At 39.4% G+C, this 19,521-nt stretch overlaps 1 protein-coding gene across 1 annotated transcript; it reads right to left on the reverse strand.

Moving 5' to 3' along the window:
• Positions 1–952: 952 nt before the first annotated feature.
• KLB (klotho beta) lies at positions 953–19,273 on the reverse strand (the record flags this gene model as incomplete). Its single annotated transcript, XM_082758570.1, is given in 6 exon segments — positions 953–1,800; positions 3,491–4,634; positions 5,967–6,235; positions 9,979–10,486; positions 18,433–19,176; positions 19,178–19,273. Coding segments are annotated over 6 exon segments (3,123 nt in total). The 3' UTR covers positions 953–1,438.
• Between the last annotated feature and the right edge of the window lie 248 nt (positions 19,274–19,521).

The raw sequence follows: 19,521 nt of genomic DNA on the forward strand, positions 1-19,521 counted from the left end.
GCCAAAAAACAAACGAAGGGGAAGCTCTGGTCCATGAAAAATTAAAAGAATGTTCATTTATCCCTGGAGTGTGTTATGCCCAGGTTGGTAGCTTTCATTTAATGCAGTGATATCATGAAACCCAGCCTAGAGGACAGAAATAAAATTGTAACACAGCTTCAGTATTGTTTTCTGCTCAACAGTTCAAAGTCCTTGCTAGATTATGAGAGAATTCAAAAGGAAGTGAAGAGATTGAATAATGTCTAACCTAGGGAAGCCATGTAGGCCAACCATATCCTGTGTTTCACTGTCCTCTATAGGCTGTTGGAGGCCACTTATATCGAGACCAGTTTTGCAGCACACAAACAATTGCTTTAGGTTGATGCTAAACAGGAAGGGTGCTGTAGGAGATTCCATGATGAGCTCCATCCACAAACACAGCATTCCCAAGTCCAGTCTGGATCTTTGCTCAGTAAACCCTGTCAAAATGTAGAGGACTTCTTGTCAGCACAGTTTCACTGGAGATGTGCACCTGATGCACTGATTGCTAAATGTCATTTTCATTAAAAAGATTGCACACAATTCTTACCAGGATAAATACTTCAAAATAATAAGCGTATCCCATGGGATTTATACCAGCCATGGTTTGCGATGGTACGTTACGAGAGCTAAAATGATGATATATATTTGATTTTCTATTGAAAATATGTTTGATGAGCTATCAAAGTGCAGTTTAGATTAATCCCTCTCGAGTAGATTAATATTTACTACTTATTTTCATGTTCTCTGCTCATAAAAAGTTGATGACTGCCCCATTTCAGAGAGGAAAGGCAGTGATTATATGTAATTATGACTTGTTTCCTGTCTGACCTCCCTGTCTAATGTATGAGATACAAGTATGTTGGTCGGTAATGGAGTTAACCTGGATTTGTTCTTGTAGACGTATCCTCAGATGCTGGCCCAGCACATTTCATTCCTGGTGTTGTACTTACTCGAAAGCCTGTGGGCTTTAATAACACTTTTATTTATAAATCCTAACAACTGCAGTTTCATGCTCAGCAACATTTACAACATGAATATACATCACAGAAAGTTCTGGTCCAAAGAGGTTCATATAAAAGTGCGCATCAGTTCTCACAGCTTAGTATCTCTTTTCAAGTCAGACTGTTTGTGAGGTTATTCCAAGGCACAGGAGAGTCATAAAATTTTCTTCTTTCCTTTTCTTTAAATAGATGAATTTATCTTCTATGTACAGAAGGTGGAGAAAAGTAATTTAACAAGAGACAAATGTCGTAGCTCTTCTTCCTGTGCATGCAATTACCTTCTGTTTCCAAACGAAATGCTTGGTGTGTATAACTGGAGTGACTCGTAGTGCTTTTCTGCAAGTGTTTATTCTGTGTGGGCCTCTGTAGAATGCACGCAGCACTGAATCTTGTTGAAAGCGGGCTCATGCCCCCTTTTAAAGTGACACACAGATGCGCTGGATGTTCTTTACCTTAAAACGTTTTCTTCTTTTTCTTTTGTGAAAAACAATGATGGTTAAGAGCAAGATAAGAGTAGAGAAAAGACAGCAGGCAAAGAATATTAATGGCTTCTTCTGAGAAATAAATAAACAGAAGCTACACTCCTTTTCTTTGTTGGAAGGATCACAGACTGAATAGTCGGCAGGAAAGCCATTATTACTTATCAGCTTATTGTAAAAATTTATTGAAGGTTTTCCTTTTGAGTCAGAAGTGAAGAATCCAAATCTGGGCTTGGATTTTTCTTCAGTCAGTTTAAATGCATAGTAACCTCTAATCTTGACTTTATCAATGTAGTATGCTGGAAGGGGAAAAAAAAAAAAAAAGAGAAATGAATGATTATCAATGTAAAAAGCATAACCATAAGAAAAATATTTACTTACACTAAGTGCTTCTAATAATGCTCAGCTCCAACTATCTTTAGACTGTTCCAAAAAATAATTAAAAAATAATAATTAAAAAGAATTCGGGAATTTTCTGGACCTACTCTGTGAAAGGTGGATTTACAAAGATACTTAACCTGTATCTTTGAATTCCTGCATTTATTAATGGCACTTTGAAAGGTAAGTGCTTGCCAGCCTCCCTCCCACCCCGTGTTGTGTTGGGCAGAGGGACCATGCCTGAACCCACCTGCAGTGACCCACAGGGAGCAGCTGCTCATCTGGGTCCTGAGAGAAGCATTCACAAAGTTCCTGCCTTACTCCAGACTCAGCTGCCCAGCCCCTCAGTGTACATGGCTGTTACTCTGCTGCACGCAAGCACTGAGTGAAAATACTTTAATCAAATCAGAAGTAGCAGTCCTTGGTGAGTAGAGGTCTCTGCAATTCATATGTAAGCAGAGAGCATAACGGGATGTGAGCCAGACTCAACAAGAGCATTGTAAATTGGGGGGCCTTTCTATGAAGTACCTGAAGTATCATGCTATCTGAAAACCAAAATGGGAATACTATGTCGAGTGCCCTTTAAATGACCTTTTCCTTTGGGTAACAGCAGAATAACTTATTGTCCTCTTGTTTGTAATGTGAAGTCAGCACGAAAAGTAAATCAGCAAATACTCATTAGTCCTGTAGTGATTGGGAAAGAGCTAAGTGCTGGAGGGGGAATGCTCTGGTTATTGTTAGTGTCCAGAAGTAATCTGAAGCAATGTTTAGCCGTGAGTAATTTGATTTTTTACATAGCGAGCTTCTAGGAAGCCAGAATAGACAGGCTGTGTATGGGGACAGGCACCTCAGCAGAGCTTTTAGACACCCTATGTCCTGATCAGGTAAGTCTTCAGTGACTGCCAGTAGGAAGCAGTGCAGTGATGTACTGAAAGTCTTATTTTGGGTGTATAGTTCAGTTACTGCCTTTCAGGTAAATTTTTGCAGTTGCCTGGGTCCCAGCCTATCAGCTGAGCTCTGCTGTTTTTCTCATGATAAGCTGTGCAGAGCTCACTGCTCCTTTTTAATGTCTGGTTGGAGGAGAAGGGATGGGAGGAATGGGGCCTCCATGGCATTGCTACAATACAGTAAGCTATTGCTGAAGAACATTGCCTTGGACAAAGAAAGAGTCTTGGGTTTTGTTCTCTACCTCCACAACTGTTTATTAATTATTCTTTAAAGTGAATAACTTTCTGTAGGTGCAGAGCAAAGAGCAAGTAGTGGAGCAGGAACTGGGACTCTCCCTTCAACAGGAGCTCCTTAAAATCTGATGACCTGCCACCTTTCCTGTGTGTCCCTCCAGGTCTCCTTGGGCCTGCTTCTGCTGCACTGTCCAATGACTCTATGTGAGCAAGCAAGCAAGGACGCTCCTGCCTTTCTCTGTAAAGCAGAAATTAGAGTTGTCTCTTGGTATTTGTTGGTCTGAAATGCCATTTTCTATGTTCAGAGGCTAGCTACTCTGTTGATGCAGGCCTCTTACCTCATCCCAACCAGAGCTGCTTGCACTGCCTGGGGGAAGGCTTGGGTCTATGCCACGGAAACAGCTCTGAGGAGACTGAATCATATACTCACCTTTTAAAACCTCTTGTACATATTTTCCTAAGTAATAATTCCGAAGTTCGTCATTGTCTAAGGACTGGTCGTCTATTCCATTGGCCGTGATGTAAATATCTATGTCGCCATAGGTTCTTTTAATCCACTTCAGAACCTTGCGCACGCCCCAGGGCACCACTGCCAGGCGGGAGGGGGAGCTCAGGCAGGTGATGTCCTGCAGAAACTGAATGTCACGGTCAAACTCGTACTGGCTCCCGTTCTGGGGCTCGTGAATCACAAATCGCGTGGTGAAATGATTCAGGGCGTAGAAGTCAGCTGCGCCTTTAACGAGCTTCTTTTCCTCGCTCGTGAAAGACGGCAGAGAAGAGTGCGAGAGGCCCTTTCTGTTTTTAAGGAGAATGTATTCCCTCATCATAGCCGGATAGTCCCCGGTCTTAAATATGGGGTCAGCAAACCAGCCGATTTCAAACTGAAGGAATCTGTTGGCAGCCTTGGCGTGGGATTCGAAGTAGGGGTTGGCAGGCTCGGCCCAGTCCGAGTGCAGGGACAGGGACACTTTGCCGTACTGGAGGGACCGGTACTGCTCATCGTATATCTTCCAGGCCATGGCGTGGGCTATTAATAAGTTGTGCGCTGCCCGGTACGTGTCGCTGCTGCTCCTGTTGTAGACATCGCTGAGTCGGTTGGGCTCGTTTATTGTAATCCAAAGTTTCACCAGATCACCCAGCTCCCGAAAACACAAAGCTGCGTAGTCTTGGAAAGCGTGGGCCGTAGAGTGGTTCAGCCACCCTCCCGTCTGCAGCAAAGGGGCCGGCAGGCCCAGGTAGGCGTGCGTTGGGTGGTACAGGGTGACCATGGACTGGACGTTGAGTTTTAGCACCTCGCTGATCACACACCTGTAATACCTCAGCACTTGCCTGTTGACCACCGACAGATCTCCCTTGGGTAAGATCAGTGACCAGTCGAGTGCAAATCTGTAGTGGGTGACTTTCATTTTTTCCAGGAGGTCGAGTTGCTTTTTAATACTGACAAAATCCGTACACTGTGCGGGCCGGGTTTTTAGCTTCACCCCTTCCACTTTGTGCAGGAGCCCGTCTCCCGTGACGTTCCACAGGTAGAGGTTTGAATCACAGAACTGGGGTGAGGAAGCCACAGATTCTGCCTGTAGAATCGAAAATAGTGTGTTAAAGTGGGGTCACACTGCCCCTGCCACCAGCCTACACTGCATACGTTTTCACACAGATAAATCTTTCTCATGGGGTCCACTCTGTGGTCACGCAAAGAGGGGTTCTCATGGTGCTGACAGGCCCACGAGGTGGTTAAGAAGAAGCAATAGAGGATGCAAAAGGTGGACGTGGACTGTTTAGGCACTGCTGCTGAGATCAGTCTTGTGAAACCATGGTGCAGCGGTCCTTGTTCTTACCGGTAGTCCTTCTGCCTGTGCAAATATCTGACACAATTTGTAGTGTTTAGTATGAGTTATATCCTTGCTATCTTCTACTAGTTAACAGCACTCTGTGTCACACAAGGTATTTTTTTACTATTCCAAATTTTAAACATTTTTGTAGGATTTATAATCATACAGTGAAGTTTAAAATACTTAGATTAAATCTGTTTTTTTTTTTTTTTTTTTTTTTTAAGGAAATGGACTTTTCTGTGCTGTGTGTTTACATGGAATGATTAACAAAATACATAGAAGCTTTTAAGCTTTTTTTTTTTTTTCTATAGTTGTCAGTAAATATGTGAGATTACAAAGTTTTGTTGGTATTTTTTGAAGCTGATATTTTTCATTAGACTACCCTTCTGTACACGATGACAAAGAGCATCTCAACACTGACAGTAGGTATTGGTCATACTATCTACCAAATTTGGAGCAGAACTAGGTACTCTGGGAAAAAAAAGTTTGGAAAAAAGATGGTATGATCTGTTTTTAGATGGGAGCAAAAACAATAAAGGCTACTTGTGCTGATGTGGGATATCTTCACCTGTGGCCTAGTCTTTTTAAAGAATGGCTTATTGCCCACTTGTGTAAGTGGCCATGCTCAACCCAGGAATCTGTTCCTGTCTTGTTCATAGCTTTAGATGAGATCTCTAGAGCAAAGGTAAACTCTCCTTGCACCAGGGTAGCCACCTTCTCCCTGTTCTGTGCCACCCTCTCCCTTGTGCTGCTGTGGGCAATCACATCAAAAATTCTGGAGCATTTTCTTGGCCTAAAATTCCCTGATCAGATCCGCAGCTGGGAGCAGGTGAACGGAGCAAAGGAGCAGGGTCTGCTGCTGCCAAGTACACATGCCCAGCACCCTGTGACTAGCTAACTCTAGGAACCTGTCAAATTGATAAAATTGAACCTATACAGTTATGACTAGGCTTAAAAGGTCTGCTTGTAGTGTGCACTGAGACTCCTGAATGAAAGGTGCCATAGCCAGTCTTTTATTCACAAAGTAAAACTGAATTGCCCTGCCAGCATTGATCTTTTCGGTATTTTCACGCTTACCTTAAGAACAGATTCAGTGATACCCCAGGAGAAGTCACAGGAAAACTGAGCTTGCAAACTTGGGGTAGACTCTCTTGGGAAGAAGCCATTTTCTCGTATGATTTGTTTATAATACCGTGCAGATGACTTGGGAATCCTTTCCTTTTTTTCACTTTTGAAATCTATATAAAATAATCCACGCCGGATGTTGTAAGCATGTTGCCATTCAAAGCCGTCAAGGAGCGACCAGGCTGTGTAGCCAAACACATCTATGTTGTCGTATTTAATAGCTGCATAAGAGAAATTAACATTCATGAGCCGTATATTTAGGACTCTAACATATATGAGGGATGATTTACAAGAAAGGTCTATTCGCTTGGAAAATCTTGAGGGTTTTCTCAGTGCTGAGGGTTATTGGCCCATTGTAAGTCATTGCAAAACTGTGATAGAAATTGTATAGCCTAGTCCTTACTCCGTAAAAATACAAAACCAAAACCAACCAACCAACCAAAAATCACTGGTTCTTTAAGAAATTAAATCAGTGTTGAATGCTTTTTTTTTTTTTTTTTTTTAAGCTGCATTTGGTGTTTTTTCCATAACAAATCCATGCCAATAAAATTAGATAATTCTGACTAAAAAGTAAGGCTAAAAATCACTTGGTTTAGATTGCTTCTTTGTACTTGTCATGAGGCTAAAGCTTTCTTTTATTGTCCACCTTTACTTAAAGTAACCCTGCAAATTCTAACATTCATGAATGTCTCTTCAGCTTCTAACTGAAAAATTAAATGTGTTAGTAAGGACATACAGTGACTTCAGAACAAACTGGATTGATCAACCCAGAGATGGAAGTGCTTGGTTTATTCACATGAAATGCATGTTTTTTCTTATTGTCTCTACACTTTGTAAAATATTATGCTTTTATGTCTAGCATGTGAGGAAGATAACAAAATTACTGCTTTCTCTGATGTGGGAACTGATCACTAGGAAGGACAGTAAAACTTCCAAACCAGCTTCTTGCTGGACACCAAGTAATAAGAACATTCATCACACACTTACACCACATGCTGGACACCAAGTAATAAGACACCAAGTAATAAGAACATTCATCACACACTTACACCACATGCCAACTGACAACCTGGAAGAAAAAAGTCCAAATTCCACAATCAGTCCTGTTAATGGCTAATTGCCACCTTTTAGCTAGCAACTAATGCAGGGTAACTCCTCACGCTAACCCATAAGGGCTGGAATATCAAGGGCAAAGCAGTGAGCAAGCAGGGTTACTGTGGATGTTGACACAGACAAATGGACTGCCATATTCTACCTGTCCGGCAAGTAATAAAGAAGAAGTATTCCAATGTAAAGCCTTTTTCTCACCCAACAGTATCTTGCCTTGTTTTCTCAGGACAGCATAAGCAACAGATCAGGATGGAGCATTGGCAAGAAGATGAGGGAATTTAATGAAGTAGTGCATGTATTTTCATGAGAAGTGACTTCTAAATATTAGGGTAACCATGGGACAAGACACAAAAATCTCTGAGAATATCAAATGCAAAAGCTGGAGGTGGAGAGTGATGTAGCGGATAGAGAAATAGGCCAGAATGTCCTTGAAAGCAAAGATGAGTACTTCATGTCTGCAATTGGGAAGGTGGAATCACTGGAAGTAGGCACACAGGGACAGCCTAAGTGACATTTTTAAAAAATTATTTCTTGTAGAAGCACTCTGAATAGATGGGGGCTAAATTAAATTCTCTGAGCAAAAGACACTGCAGTAATTGTGATGATGCATGCCTAGATGAGAGTTTTTGGCTGTTTAAATGACTAGGGAAAAAACAACAACAACAAAAAACACACAACACCACACACTATTTTATGTATATTTTGTGGTAAAAATAATTAATATTTAGATGGATGATAGGTAGCGATCCTATGGGTCAGAGCAAGAGTATGTTTACACGGTTTGCAGTGGCAGTAAAAGGGGATGGCAGAATGTGGTGAAGAAATGAAGGAGGGCTACTTGCCTGGCTACTTGCCTGGCTTTACTAATACCTAACTTTACTAGCTTTACTAATACCTAACCATCTTCATAGTGACACCAGGGAGATAAAGACCAAGTTTTGCATTTAGACAAAAAAAAGAGATAGCACCGAACTGGTGTCTGTTGCCTATGCAGAGAATACAGTGTAGAAGGAGAAGACAACAGAAGTCTGGATCTTCACTGAAAGCTGGAGCTGGAAGGAGAAAAGTCCACCTAAAAACTAAAGGTACGGCCAAGGGTCTGGAACAAGGGGCTGAAGGTAGAAGAGGTCAGGGGTGAAGTAAGCTCCCTGTGTCACCAGAGGTAACTTCTATGGAAGCAGATCTTGAGGCATTTATGTGTCTACTATAGTCGGAGTCTTGGGGTCCTTCTGTAGAAGTGTTGGTTTCAATATTGACAGGTTTATGGCTGCCACTAAAAAGCTATAGTTTCAATTAGAATCACAGAATCTCCTGAGTTGGAAAGGACCCACAAGGATCACTGAGTCCAGCTCCTGGCTCCACACAGGACCACACAAAAAATAGCCAGGAGCCCATTACAATCTGGCCTATATAAATGACATTTTGAGGTTAAAAAGATCTCATTGGTTTTGCTGCAAGGAGTAACTTTTTGTTATACCTGACTTCTCTGTCAGTACAAATATGAGAATATATTGCAAATGGTATTCCTGATTAGGCAAAGTTTGCTTCACAAAAAATGTGTTAGTTAAGAGGTAACCCTGTATTTTGAAGCAGAGGTTGAAGTATCAACATACATATAAATGTAGATTACAGTTTTGTGGTTATTGGTTGAACATTGAACTAAATATTTCAAAAGTTTGGATCCACAGATGTTTTTTGCAGACAGGTCTGCTCTAGAAGATGGAAAAAGAGCATGCAGTGGATTTTCTTACACAAGTGTCCAGAAATCTACCTGCTACACATCTTCAAATCCAGGCCTGCACCTAGGATTCCCTGCTGTATCAATGCAGTATTTAAAATATTGTAAACTGAGTACTGGAACATAACCTCCTCAAAATCTAGTAAAGTTAGGCCATAATCATATATGTGTGAAGTTTACAGTTGTGTGAAGTTTACAGTTTGGACCAGCTTTACCTGGACAATCTTCATTAGAAGCTTAATTATGTTTTGTTTTGTTTTGTTTTGTTTTTGGTGATACAGATTTTCCTGACTTCATGCTTTCTCACGTTTTCCCTTTTCTGATAAGAAAGATTTTTCATGGAGGATCTGAGCCAACCCATGACAACAACATGGCACGTGGTGTATGATGCAGAAGGCATCGCCCTGCTCTAAGGCTCAGCAGGTGTCACTCTCCCAGCACCACAGCTGAAAAATGGGATGGGGAAAAATAATACTGGTTTTGCAGAAGCTTCAGTTATTAACAGTGTATAATATAAACATATATAAGTGTATAAACAGTGCATAATAGTTTTGTATAATATTAAACCTTTCGCCTTCAGACAGCACACCCTGCACTCTGGCTTTATGAAGGGAAAATACTGAGATTAAAACTGTGTATTTAAAACACATTATCTCTGTTTGCCATTCCGTAATCCTGAGGAATGATTGCTGTTTTCCTGCTGATTTACTCTGTGCATTTGGCACCGGAGTAGAACCTCAGCATGGCGATGACAGCCTGTTGTCACTGGCTCATTTTCCTGCTGTCAAGGTATGTACCCACATGAAGATTTTACAGTTGGGCTGCCATCAGTGAAAAGTGATATGCAATGTATTTGTTTACATTCATTTCTGACTCAGTTTTGTACCCAGATGTTGGACTTTAGCTTCCTGGGACAGAGACTACATTTTTTTTTCTGTTTGTACAACACCTAGCACCAGTGGATCCTGATCCATGACTTGTACTCGTGCGGTAGAAAAAAATTAATAATTAACTTAGTCACCATTATGTCTTCTAAAAAAAGATTAAATCATTAAAAAGCTTAGAAATGATATTTTAAAACTCTCCAAAAATCCAACAACTAACTTGCGCACAAACCTTGTAAAACCTTATTTATGAAGTTTTTCATCATGTAGATGGCTGTGGTGTCATCGGTTTTCACATGGCTGTCAGTGAACCAGCCGTTCTCCGCAATCAAGATCCGAGGATTGTCGTATTCCAGTTTAATCCAGTTCAGTACTTCCCTCAAATTGAGTGACAAGTTTTGTCCCATTTTTGGTAGAGTGTTTGGAGGTTTGAAGTTATTAGGACCAAAGGAAAATGCAAAGAAGTCAGCCGTTCCTTTTATGTACTTTTTTTCATCCTCAGTAAAGCGTGGCAAAAAGGATAATTCATTTTTCAGTTCTTCTGGATAATCACCATCCCCATGGATGGGTTTAGCAAACCATCCAAGTACTCTCTCCACAGACTGCTGGCATTTAGAGATGTCCAAAGCATCTTCCGATCTGTTGGGTTCGATCCAGTGGGATCCCAAGACTATGGATATCAGCCCCTTCTGATATGGTTCAAAGTGTTTTTTGTAGTTATGCCAAACTTTTGCATGAGCCTGGTAAGAGAAAAATAACATTAAATTGTTACTCTTTAATAAATCCCTGACTGTGCAGGCAGCTAGATCTGATTTGCTGCAAATTCTATGGCAATATTGATGATTGGTTAAGGTACAATAACCACACTGCACAGCTGCAATGGGCAATAACTGTTACAATGCAAGGTCCTCCTGTGTGCTGTTCCTGTGATACATCATGTTTGTGGCTTTTTGCCTTTTAACATGGGTCTGAAGGTTGCAAGATGTCCCAGCAGGTATGTAGAACAGCTCTTCCAGACACTTTGGGGCTAAACTGCTGTTGACAGTGGGATTTGAACTGAGAGAGCAGAGTCCCAGCTAGTTCTTTCTCTGTAAAACAATGATTGCTGACACGGTTAAAATTTTAAACTGTTTTTCCAATTTTTACATAAATGATAAACCTCAAATTATGTTTCCTTGGTCAACATTGGCTCTGTGCTATTGAGTGGTCTGTACTATGAGAGCAATCTGCATTTACTCTGATGAAACCATGTCCACCCCATATTGTTGTTCTTGCCATTTACTTCCATTTGTTTAAATTTGGACTAATCATTTGCAAAGTTTGAAACAAAAAGTCAAGTTTTACAGATCTGTGTGAGAATTTTGATCCAGGCTTTTAGTTCATTTCTCCTTTGAAGATGTGGTAATTTTCCTGACAGTACGTGAAGTAGAGCAAAATATTCATTTTAAGTATTAATTCTGAGAGTAGTACCCCTGCGGTTTGAAAAGAAAATCCGTAAGCCGCATCTCCTAAATTTTATCGATTATGGCATGTTTCAGTACTCATGACAGGCCAAATACAGACTTCTCTAGGACAGACAGAAGTTTTGCTAAGAGTGTTAGTGGCAATGAACGCATGCCTTGTATCACATCTTAATTCAATTTTTCCAATCATCATCATGTTTTATAAGGCTTAACATTGTCACACATCAGAATTACCTTCAAAAGTCACATTGTTAATTGCTTAAATTAGAGATCACAGCAGTCGAGATTTCCATGGCCTATGCATTTAAAAGGAATACATGGGAGATTTAGGAACCACTGAGTCCTGTAGGGAAACAGGATTGTTAGGGTGTCAGAGAAGGACGGCTCTGGATCAGGGTGAAGGAGGAGGATGTGACAGAGGAGAGGAGCTGACCTCTCTCCAGCTGATGAGTTGTTAAATAACTCAAGGTTTACATTGCTCCTGAAGTGTGGCTCCATATGCTAAGCTGGAAAGAAAATAACTGCACCCAGAAAAAAACATCGAGAAGCATTGTGAAACACTTAGAGTGCTGAGTTAGAGTGTCATCATTACCAAACCAAACAGCCTTGCTTATATTTGACAATAATTTCAGTTAATTTATCTAGAAATGCACAGCCTTGACAGCTTAAAAAAGCCCCAAACCAACAAATGGACTGGTGTCAGGTAGATATTTAGCTAAACTCAGGACTACTGCAGAATTACTGTTTGTGAAATTTTGTGTATCAGTTGTTTATGGTTTCTAAGGTCATGCTCGTAACATTCGTTCAAGGTCTGTCTTTGAAAGTACTGATAAAGCAACATTAACCTTTGAGATTCAGGCTAAAGAGAAGTCAGCAAAGTTGTACTCAGGAGGCAAACTCCAAGATACAGTTTTGATATTATAAAAGGGATTTCTTACTGGTCTCGTCAGAAACTGTATGTGGCCACTGCCATCACCTTCCTGTCCTCTCCTGAAGGTCCTTCCAGTCCCAGATGGCTGTTGAGGCCAGGCTTGTTTTGGTGTTAATCTGCACAGTCATCTGTCCCAAGTGATTTCTCACATGGTTAATATACATTTTTTTCCCAGACACAGCCTACTACCACCACTGTTTAACGAAAGGTGTATATTTGCATTGGCTTAACAAGAAAATTCCTGCTGAAATCAACTGTGTTATTCACAGGGCCAAGCAGCGTGACAGTGGCATCAGGTAAATCTTAGCAATTCCATGTTTCTAAATGAAGTGGAGAAAGAAGTCTTTGCCAAAAAGCAACTCATTAGCATGCATTACCGACAAAACAACCAGGGAGAACTCATTATATTCATACACAATTTCAGGAGGTTGATTAGAAGAAAGTAAAGTTACTACTAAAACATTGCCTACACCTGTGAAAACAGCCACAGGTACAATTGTACAGGAGCAGACGTCTAGTACAAATACAAATCCGTACATTTAGGGTAAGTCAAGGTAGGATTTTCACAGCACAAATTCATATGTGTCATCTCCTAGTTCCAAGGGTTACATCTATTCAAAAATAATTGTGGCTGGTCTATATTAAGGTTTTTACAGATGTAGCAGAGGCAATAGCATCTGCTTGTCAATATTTCTGGTTTTAGTTAATTGTCTGTAAGGCAGCTTAGCACTCTCAGATGAAGGGTGTTCTCTAAACACACTATTATTGATGGAACCAACTGATTGTTAGCATTTGTTCTGTAAGACAAAGCATGAAATAAACATCATTTTAAAAGCTCTATCTTGTATATATATATATATATATATTATAGCCATTATAGTGGCTATTTTGAGAAAATCTTGACTAATCTTTTTTTTTTTTTTTTTTTTTTTTTACTTTTTTTCTTTTCTTTCCCCCCCCTTTCAGTTACAGTTTAATCCCTAATCTTTCACTTTCCTTGTTAGATCAAGGACAAATGTCAAGGCTAAGTACACAGTGAAAGCAGGATCGATATTGTGTATTTATTCTAGATACGTATGACATTAATTTCAGCATATTGTCCTGGTATTAGGATAGCAATTATTCCATAGACTTCAAAGTCACAGCGAGTGCTATGTCAGTTAGCATTAACCCTGTAAAAAGGCTAAATAGAATCAGTTGATTTAATAAAATAAAGACAACTGTGTTGTTCTGCCCCCCTCTTGAAATATTCTCATCGTGCTTCAAACTCTGCTCCTGTAAATTATGTTGTATGTAGACAAAAAGCCTATTCTTGAAAGACTGACACTTTCAAGTTCATAAAGTTTATTAAAGTAAAGCAGCTTTCCCTGAATGCCTCAGCAATGAGCACACAAAACAAAGCCAGGTGTATACGGAGTTATTTCAGAGTGCTAGAGAACAAGAGCATTTAGAATTAGAATTAAAAAGTCCTAATAAAATGATTCTCACTTTGCATTGTTTGTTTTTTCAAACCACGAGGAGCTAGAATAGAAAATTTGATGATGATGGTGTAAAAATCAATTCAGAAGAAGAGCAGGTGTGTGGGGCTTATTTGGAGAGTTTATTTCAGTTCAAGGCACTTTTGGTCTGTGGTAAAGATGACATGTGGTCAGTAGAGCTAAAACTTTTTTTTTTTTTTGTCAAACTGACTGAAGCTGAGTCTTTGTGAAGAAAAAAAAGGGTTCTTGACCTGCGGGTGACTAAGCTTCTGAAAGAGTGGTCTGAAGGACTGAGGTTTTAATATCAAATTTGTTGTATGCTATCCGTCTTGCATTTGGCCTGCATCTTTCCTGATGATTTCCAAGAAGCGTAAGGAAGCTAGGCCGAAAATAACTAGTTGTATAAAAAACTGTGAATCAGTTCTGATTCAAAACTTGCAAAATACTGTCATCACTTATGATGGCCACTGTTTGAAAAATCTTCTGACAACGACATTTACAAGCATAGACAATTCTGCTCTCCATCCTAGAGCTATGCTTGATGGAGACGAATTTCCCAGTAAGAAATACGGGCACTGGTCTAGCTCCATCTTTCTCGATCCTGAGGAGAGGAGGCCCCTTTGCAGAAAGGGAAGAAAACATCTGGGTAGACAGAGAGAAAAATGATTCCCCATTCATTCAGTAGAAATTTGTTTTTAAAGAGAATGAATTATGGTGCTTCTTTGGGAAAAACTCATCCAAACATCCCAAAGATGATGGTGTCCATGGCATAGAGACTGCTACCAAAGAGCAGGGAGTAACACAGCTGGGCTCAGAGATGAACCTGATCTGTAACAGATTTATATGGAGACATCATATTTGAAAGGGAATGTGTTGCCTTTTCCCAGTGTATATCATGAAACCAAGCCCATAGGAAAAAAAAATAAATAATGCAGGGAGATTTCTGTATTCTGATAGTTTTCTCCTGGGGTTTTCTGCAAGATGGAAGGGAATGAGGGGTGTGAATGGTCTTTAACAGAAAACAAACAAACAAACAAAAAATCAAGCCCGTATCTGCCTGTTACTTAGCAAAGGCATAAGTGCCTGGAGGGCACCAAAACAGAGGACGAAAAGGCAGCCTGGTCTGTAGTTTGTGATATTTACAAACCTCAGTCTAAGTAATATATAGAAAGAACATAACTAGATCCAGAGTTAATAGTGATGATAGATCAGGAAAATATCTGATTTAGCTCCAGTCACAATGATTCACCTGCTTTATACTTTCCTGCTTCTTGTCCAATTTAGTTACTATTAAATCAAAGAAATCCATGTAATTTTTCTGTGTGCAATTTTTTTCTTCCCTATCTCAGTATGACAGCTGCTTCAGAAGTAAGCTCACAGTTTCTGTGTCTTCTTTGATGAGTCTTTCAAGTGTCACATGGCAAGTTACATTTTATTAATTGCTTTGCAATGTTGCTTTGGTAAAGTGCAGTCTGCTTTAATGAATAAGGGAGATACAGATTGACTGTCACTCTCCATATGGTATAAGATTTCATGTGTTCCAGATATTAGTGATAATGATCATCCAACTGAATAGAGTTCTACCTATGTGAACACCTTAGCAATTCATAAGCTTCAAACTTCAGATTTCCTATTCATTTCCAGGTAAGTAGTACCAGGTCCTTTACAATGATTAGCAGCCATTATGACCCTCTGTGTATATCATACACAGTAACATGCAAGGTGTATTTTAAATTGAAATGTTGAGCTCTTCAATATATTGTTTTCCCTGTGTGGAGTTCCTAAACACTCTGCTTAGCAGCCTTTGCCTCTATGTTCAGTAGCCCTCTTTATTTATGTAAAAGGCAAGACTGTCTCTTTAGTAGATGCCTCTGGGGTATTGCCTTAGAGGGATGCAAGCTGGAAAGAAGGAAGACATACATGTTAGCTGATACATAATACTTTGTGCTAACAACAGTACGTGTGTCTTGAGTTTGATGAAGACACGTAAGCCCTCCTTTTGTTGAAAATCCTTAATAAGATAATTATCTACCTAATGACCTACCAGAATTCATTCATGAAAGCAGACTGTTATTTTATTGGTTTAAAATTGTATGGACTTTTTCCTTTTGCCACCCAATTATTTGAGTTTTGAGCTGTTGGGTTTCTTTAATCTACTAAAATTTTCAGTTAAGAATTAAGAGAAAATTTCTTCAGCCCTCTTCTAGAGACACAAAAATCTCCAGTGACTTTCAAACTGTTCTTACAACAAAATAATCCAAAGTCCAGGAAGGCTGCAGTTTATGGTTTGTTATATATATATATATATATATATATATATATATATATATATTTTTTTTTTTTTTTTTTTGTGATTCCCTGACACCTAGCTTCAGTTTATAATTGATATACCATATAAAGGCACTCCCTTATGCAACTGGTAGTTAGTTCTCACAACACTGCAACAGTGCACTGGCAAATTAAACTAAAAGTAGGACTCATCTATGGTTTATCTAAAGGTACTCTGTATATTTCTATAAAAAGGCTTTAGAATGATTATTCAGCAGTTCGCTAAGTAACAGAGTGATGACCAGAGTAATTTCTCTTGAGCATTACTGATTTGGTTTTCCTGCTCAGCATATTTAATAGGTAGACCTGGTAATGTACCTAGGGTGGGATAAGAATATTGTCTTTCAGCAGGCTGTCCAAAAAGGAAGCCTTCATATGGGCAAGAACTTGGTTCTTCCTAAAGCCACTGACATAAATGGGAATTCTTACAACAGAATTGACTCATGTCAACAGGTTCCTCAAAAGCTTCAATTCCAGCTCCAACTCCAAAACATCATGCTCCAGTTCCTCAAATGCATTATGACAAAGTTAAGATACTTTGTAATGAAGACCTAAAATTTCATTAAATTTCATAATTTCATTTATGAAATTTCATTAAAATTTCATAAAATAAAATCAGGAATTTTACAGTGTCACAGGAGAAAATTGCTAATACATTAGGCAATATTCATGGTTCTGTGAGAAAGATGCCATATGAAAATAACTTCTGCCCAGTAACAACAACAGTAACTGTTAATGGATTGTGTGTTGCTGAAAAGTGTCATTAAAGCTTTCATTTAAGTAATTTGTTTTATGCTTGGTTGCACAGATTTTAAAGCTAGAGTGAACTACTAGATCAAGAATGAGTTAAATAATAATTATACTAGGAAATTAATTTAGTAATTTGTATATCAGAACCCAGCTGTGCTTGACTTCCTGGCACATCTAATTGATTCTCCAGCAGAGGTATTGTTCTCTGTGCTGTGTGCTGCTTACATGGATTTTAGAGTGGGAAAATTTAGAAATTGCCTAGTGGATAACCCAATTTTGATTGTGCCACTCAGGAACTCAGGCAGGCAATACCATAAACTCGTGTTGTGTCTTTTACATGTATTGTATCATATATAGCACTTGAGAATGAAAAGAATGATTGGACATCAGTTCTCTCTGAGATGCTTCACAAATCTCTATAGTTAGATTATTTTTGTGCTATGTCTGAAATCAGTAACTAGATACTCAATGTCTTTTCTTTGTATAAAACTTTGTATAAAACTCAGAGTGAGTTTTCTGAAAAAGGATGTTCTCCCAGTTGAGGCCTGGAAACTAATACATGAAATAGAAGTTACAGAATGTTTTAACTGCTCTGGTAGTTTATATTTCCCAACACAAATACTTCTTTCTGTATGACAAATATATTCAGATGTATTTCTTAATTGTATTTATAGTGCAGGGTATGTAGTACAAAAAGTCTCTTTGTGACAGCTAGGAATTATTTGAGCAGTGGGAATTATACTAGCTTCTCTATCAAACAGACAGGACCATGACTTGCTCTTTATAGTACTTTGAGCACTACAGATAAAAAAAAGCTATATTTATATTGTTAATTATCTTAAACTGCTGTTACTGGAAATTGTTTTAAAGAACAGCATGAGAAAATAAGAATATATATTCTTATGCATCAAGACAAGCTACTCTGTAGAATGAAATTCATAATCTATCAGAGATGCTGTAAACTCTGTAAAGCACCAGCATAAATGTCTCCACATTTTTCCTTAAAGATATGACCCACTTCAGACTTCTCTTTTTGTCCTTTCCAAAGAAAGAATACCATGAACTTAGGACCCAGTACTGCAGCTGCTGAAGCAATTGATCATGGGATCAAGCCTTTCAGATGTGTAATTCTGTAGAAGATAGACAATACATAAAATAGCACCAGCATAAAAATTAAAATGCTGAAAGTGCTACAGAAATAATGCAGTTCTGAAACTCTTAAATACTGAAAGGGACATTTGTTTACTTCTCAAGCCAAGAATTGACGACCTTGCTAATTCAGTGATAAACATTTTTCAGTATGATCCTACTAAGCCAGAACTAATCATATTTATATATACACATCTTCTACTGCTAGTAAAACTGATCCAATATGCAAATAGAACTAAATCTCTGTATAAACTAATAGAATAGTCATTTTAGTGTAGCTGAATGAAAAGAAAAAAGAAGGAAAACCATGGTCTTTAATACACAGATGTTGTAGGCAAAAAGAAATTTAAATGGAGTAATAAACAAGCACCTTAAAACAAGTAATTACCGAGTCAGCTGTTGTGACTACAACAATGAAATCAATTCGAGGTTTTGAAAAAAAACCAAACAACTGCCTTAGCTAAGGGTTATTTCTTGATGTTTTCACACTCTTTGATTATTTTTTTAACATTGATTACGTGATTGATTCCTCCCATTATTTCCCATGACAGTGCAAGATCAGTTTGTAAAACCTTACTATACTGTACCTTGATCAGATTGTGTCCCACAGCGTAGACGGTGGTTATTTTCCCTTTCTCTCCGGGAGCATGAATACCTGTGCCATACCCATGCCAAGCAACTAAGTAAGGATTATGGACGGTAATCCAATACTTAACACGATCCCCAAAAGTCTGGAAGCAAAAGGTGGCGTAGTCGTTGAATATATCAATTACTGATTCATTTTTCCATCCCCCATATTGTTCTTGCAGTGTCAAGGGCAGGTCCCAGTGATACAGGGTAACCACGGGGTCAATATTTCTGTGGACTAGAGAGTCAATAAGGGTGTTATAGTACTGGAGTCCTTTTTCATTGGGAGCTGTTACCACCCCAGTGGGAAAAAGCCTCGACCACGAAATCGAAAACTGGTAAAAGGTAACTCCCAAAAAATCCAGAGCTGACAGATCTTTGTCCAGCAAGGTGTAACTGTCACTGGAGACGTCCGTGCTGTCAGCATCTCTGAACTCCGTGTGGACGAAGCGATCCCAGATGGAGGATCCTTTCCCGTCCTTCCTCCAGCTGCCTTCCACCTGGAACGCCCCTGTCCCTACGCCCCAGAGAAACTCTTTGGGGAAGGTGTCATACAAAAACATCTGTGTTTCACTCACGGGACTGGAGTTAGGGTCCTTTTTCCACACAGATCTTCCCTCTCCGGCAAGCCCAGCGACTATCCTTGTGAAAACTAATGTCCAAAAAGCAACAAATCTCTTCAGCCGTCGGCCACACATTATGCTGTTTTATAACGCCAGTGTTAAAAGTCAGATTTCCTTTACTGCCGCTGAAAAAAATCCATTCATTCCCTGGAGTCCCTGCTGTGCAGACTGTCTTCATTTGCCACTAACTGCTGGAGTGTCTTATCAAAGCTTCACTAAAAGCTTGCGATCGTAAAAGCCCTGTCAATGATTAGCCTGAACTGTGAGACCTGGAGTGGGTCAGAGAACAGCGTAATTTTTAGGGAGGTGGCCTCTGTATGATCACCGAGACACCTAGGCTGCGTTCTTTCTGCAGGAAAACATGTTACCTGAGCAATATGGAAAGCTCAGTCACTCAATGGGAGCATATAGGTGACAGAGGGTGCT

The sequence above is a fragment of the Aythya marila genome, assembly GCF_965140915.1.
Source record: "Aythya marila genome assembly, chromosome: 4".
NCBI classification, from domain to species: Eukaryota; Metazoa; Chordata; class Aves; order Anseriformes; family Anatidae; genus Aythya; species Aythya marila.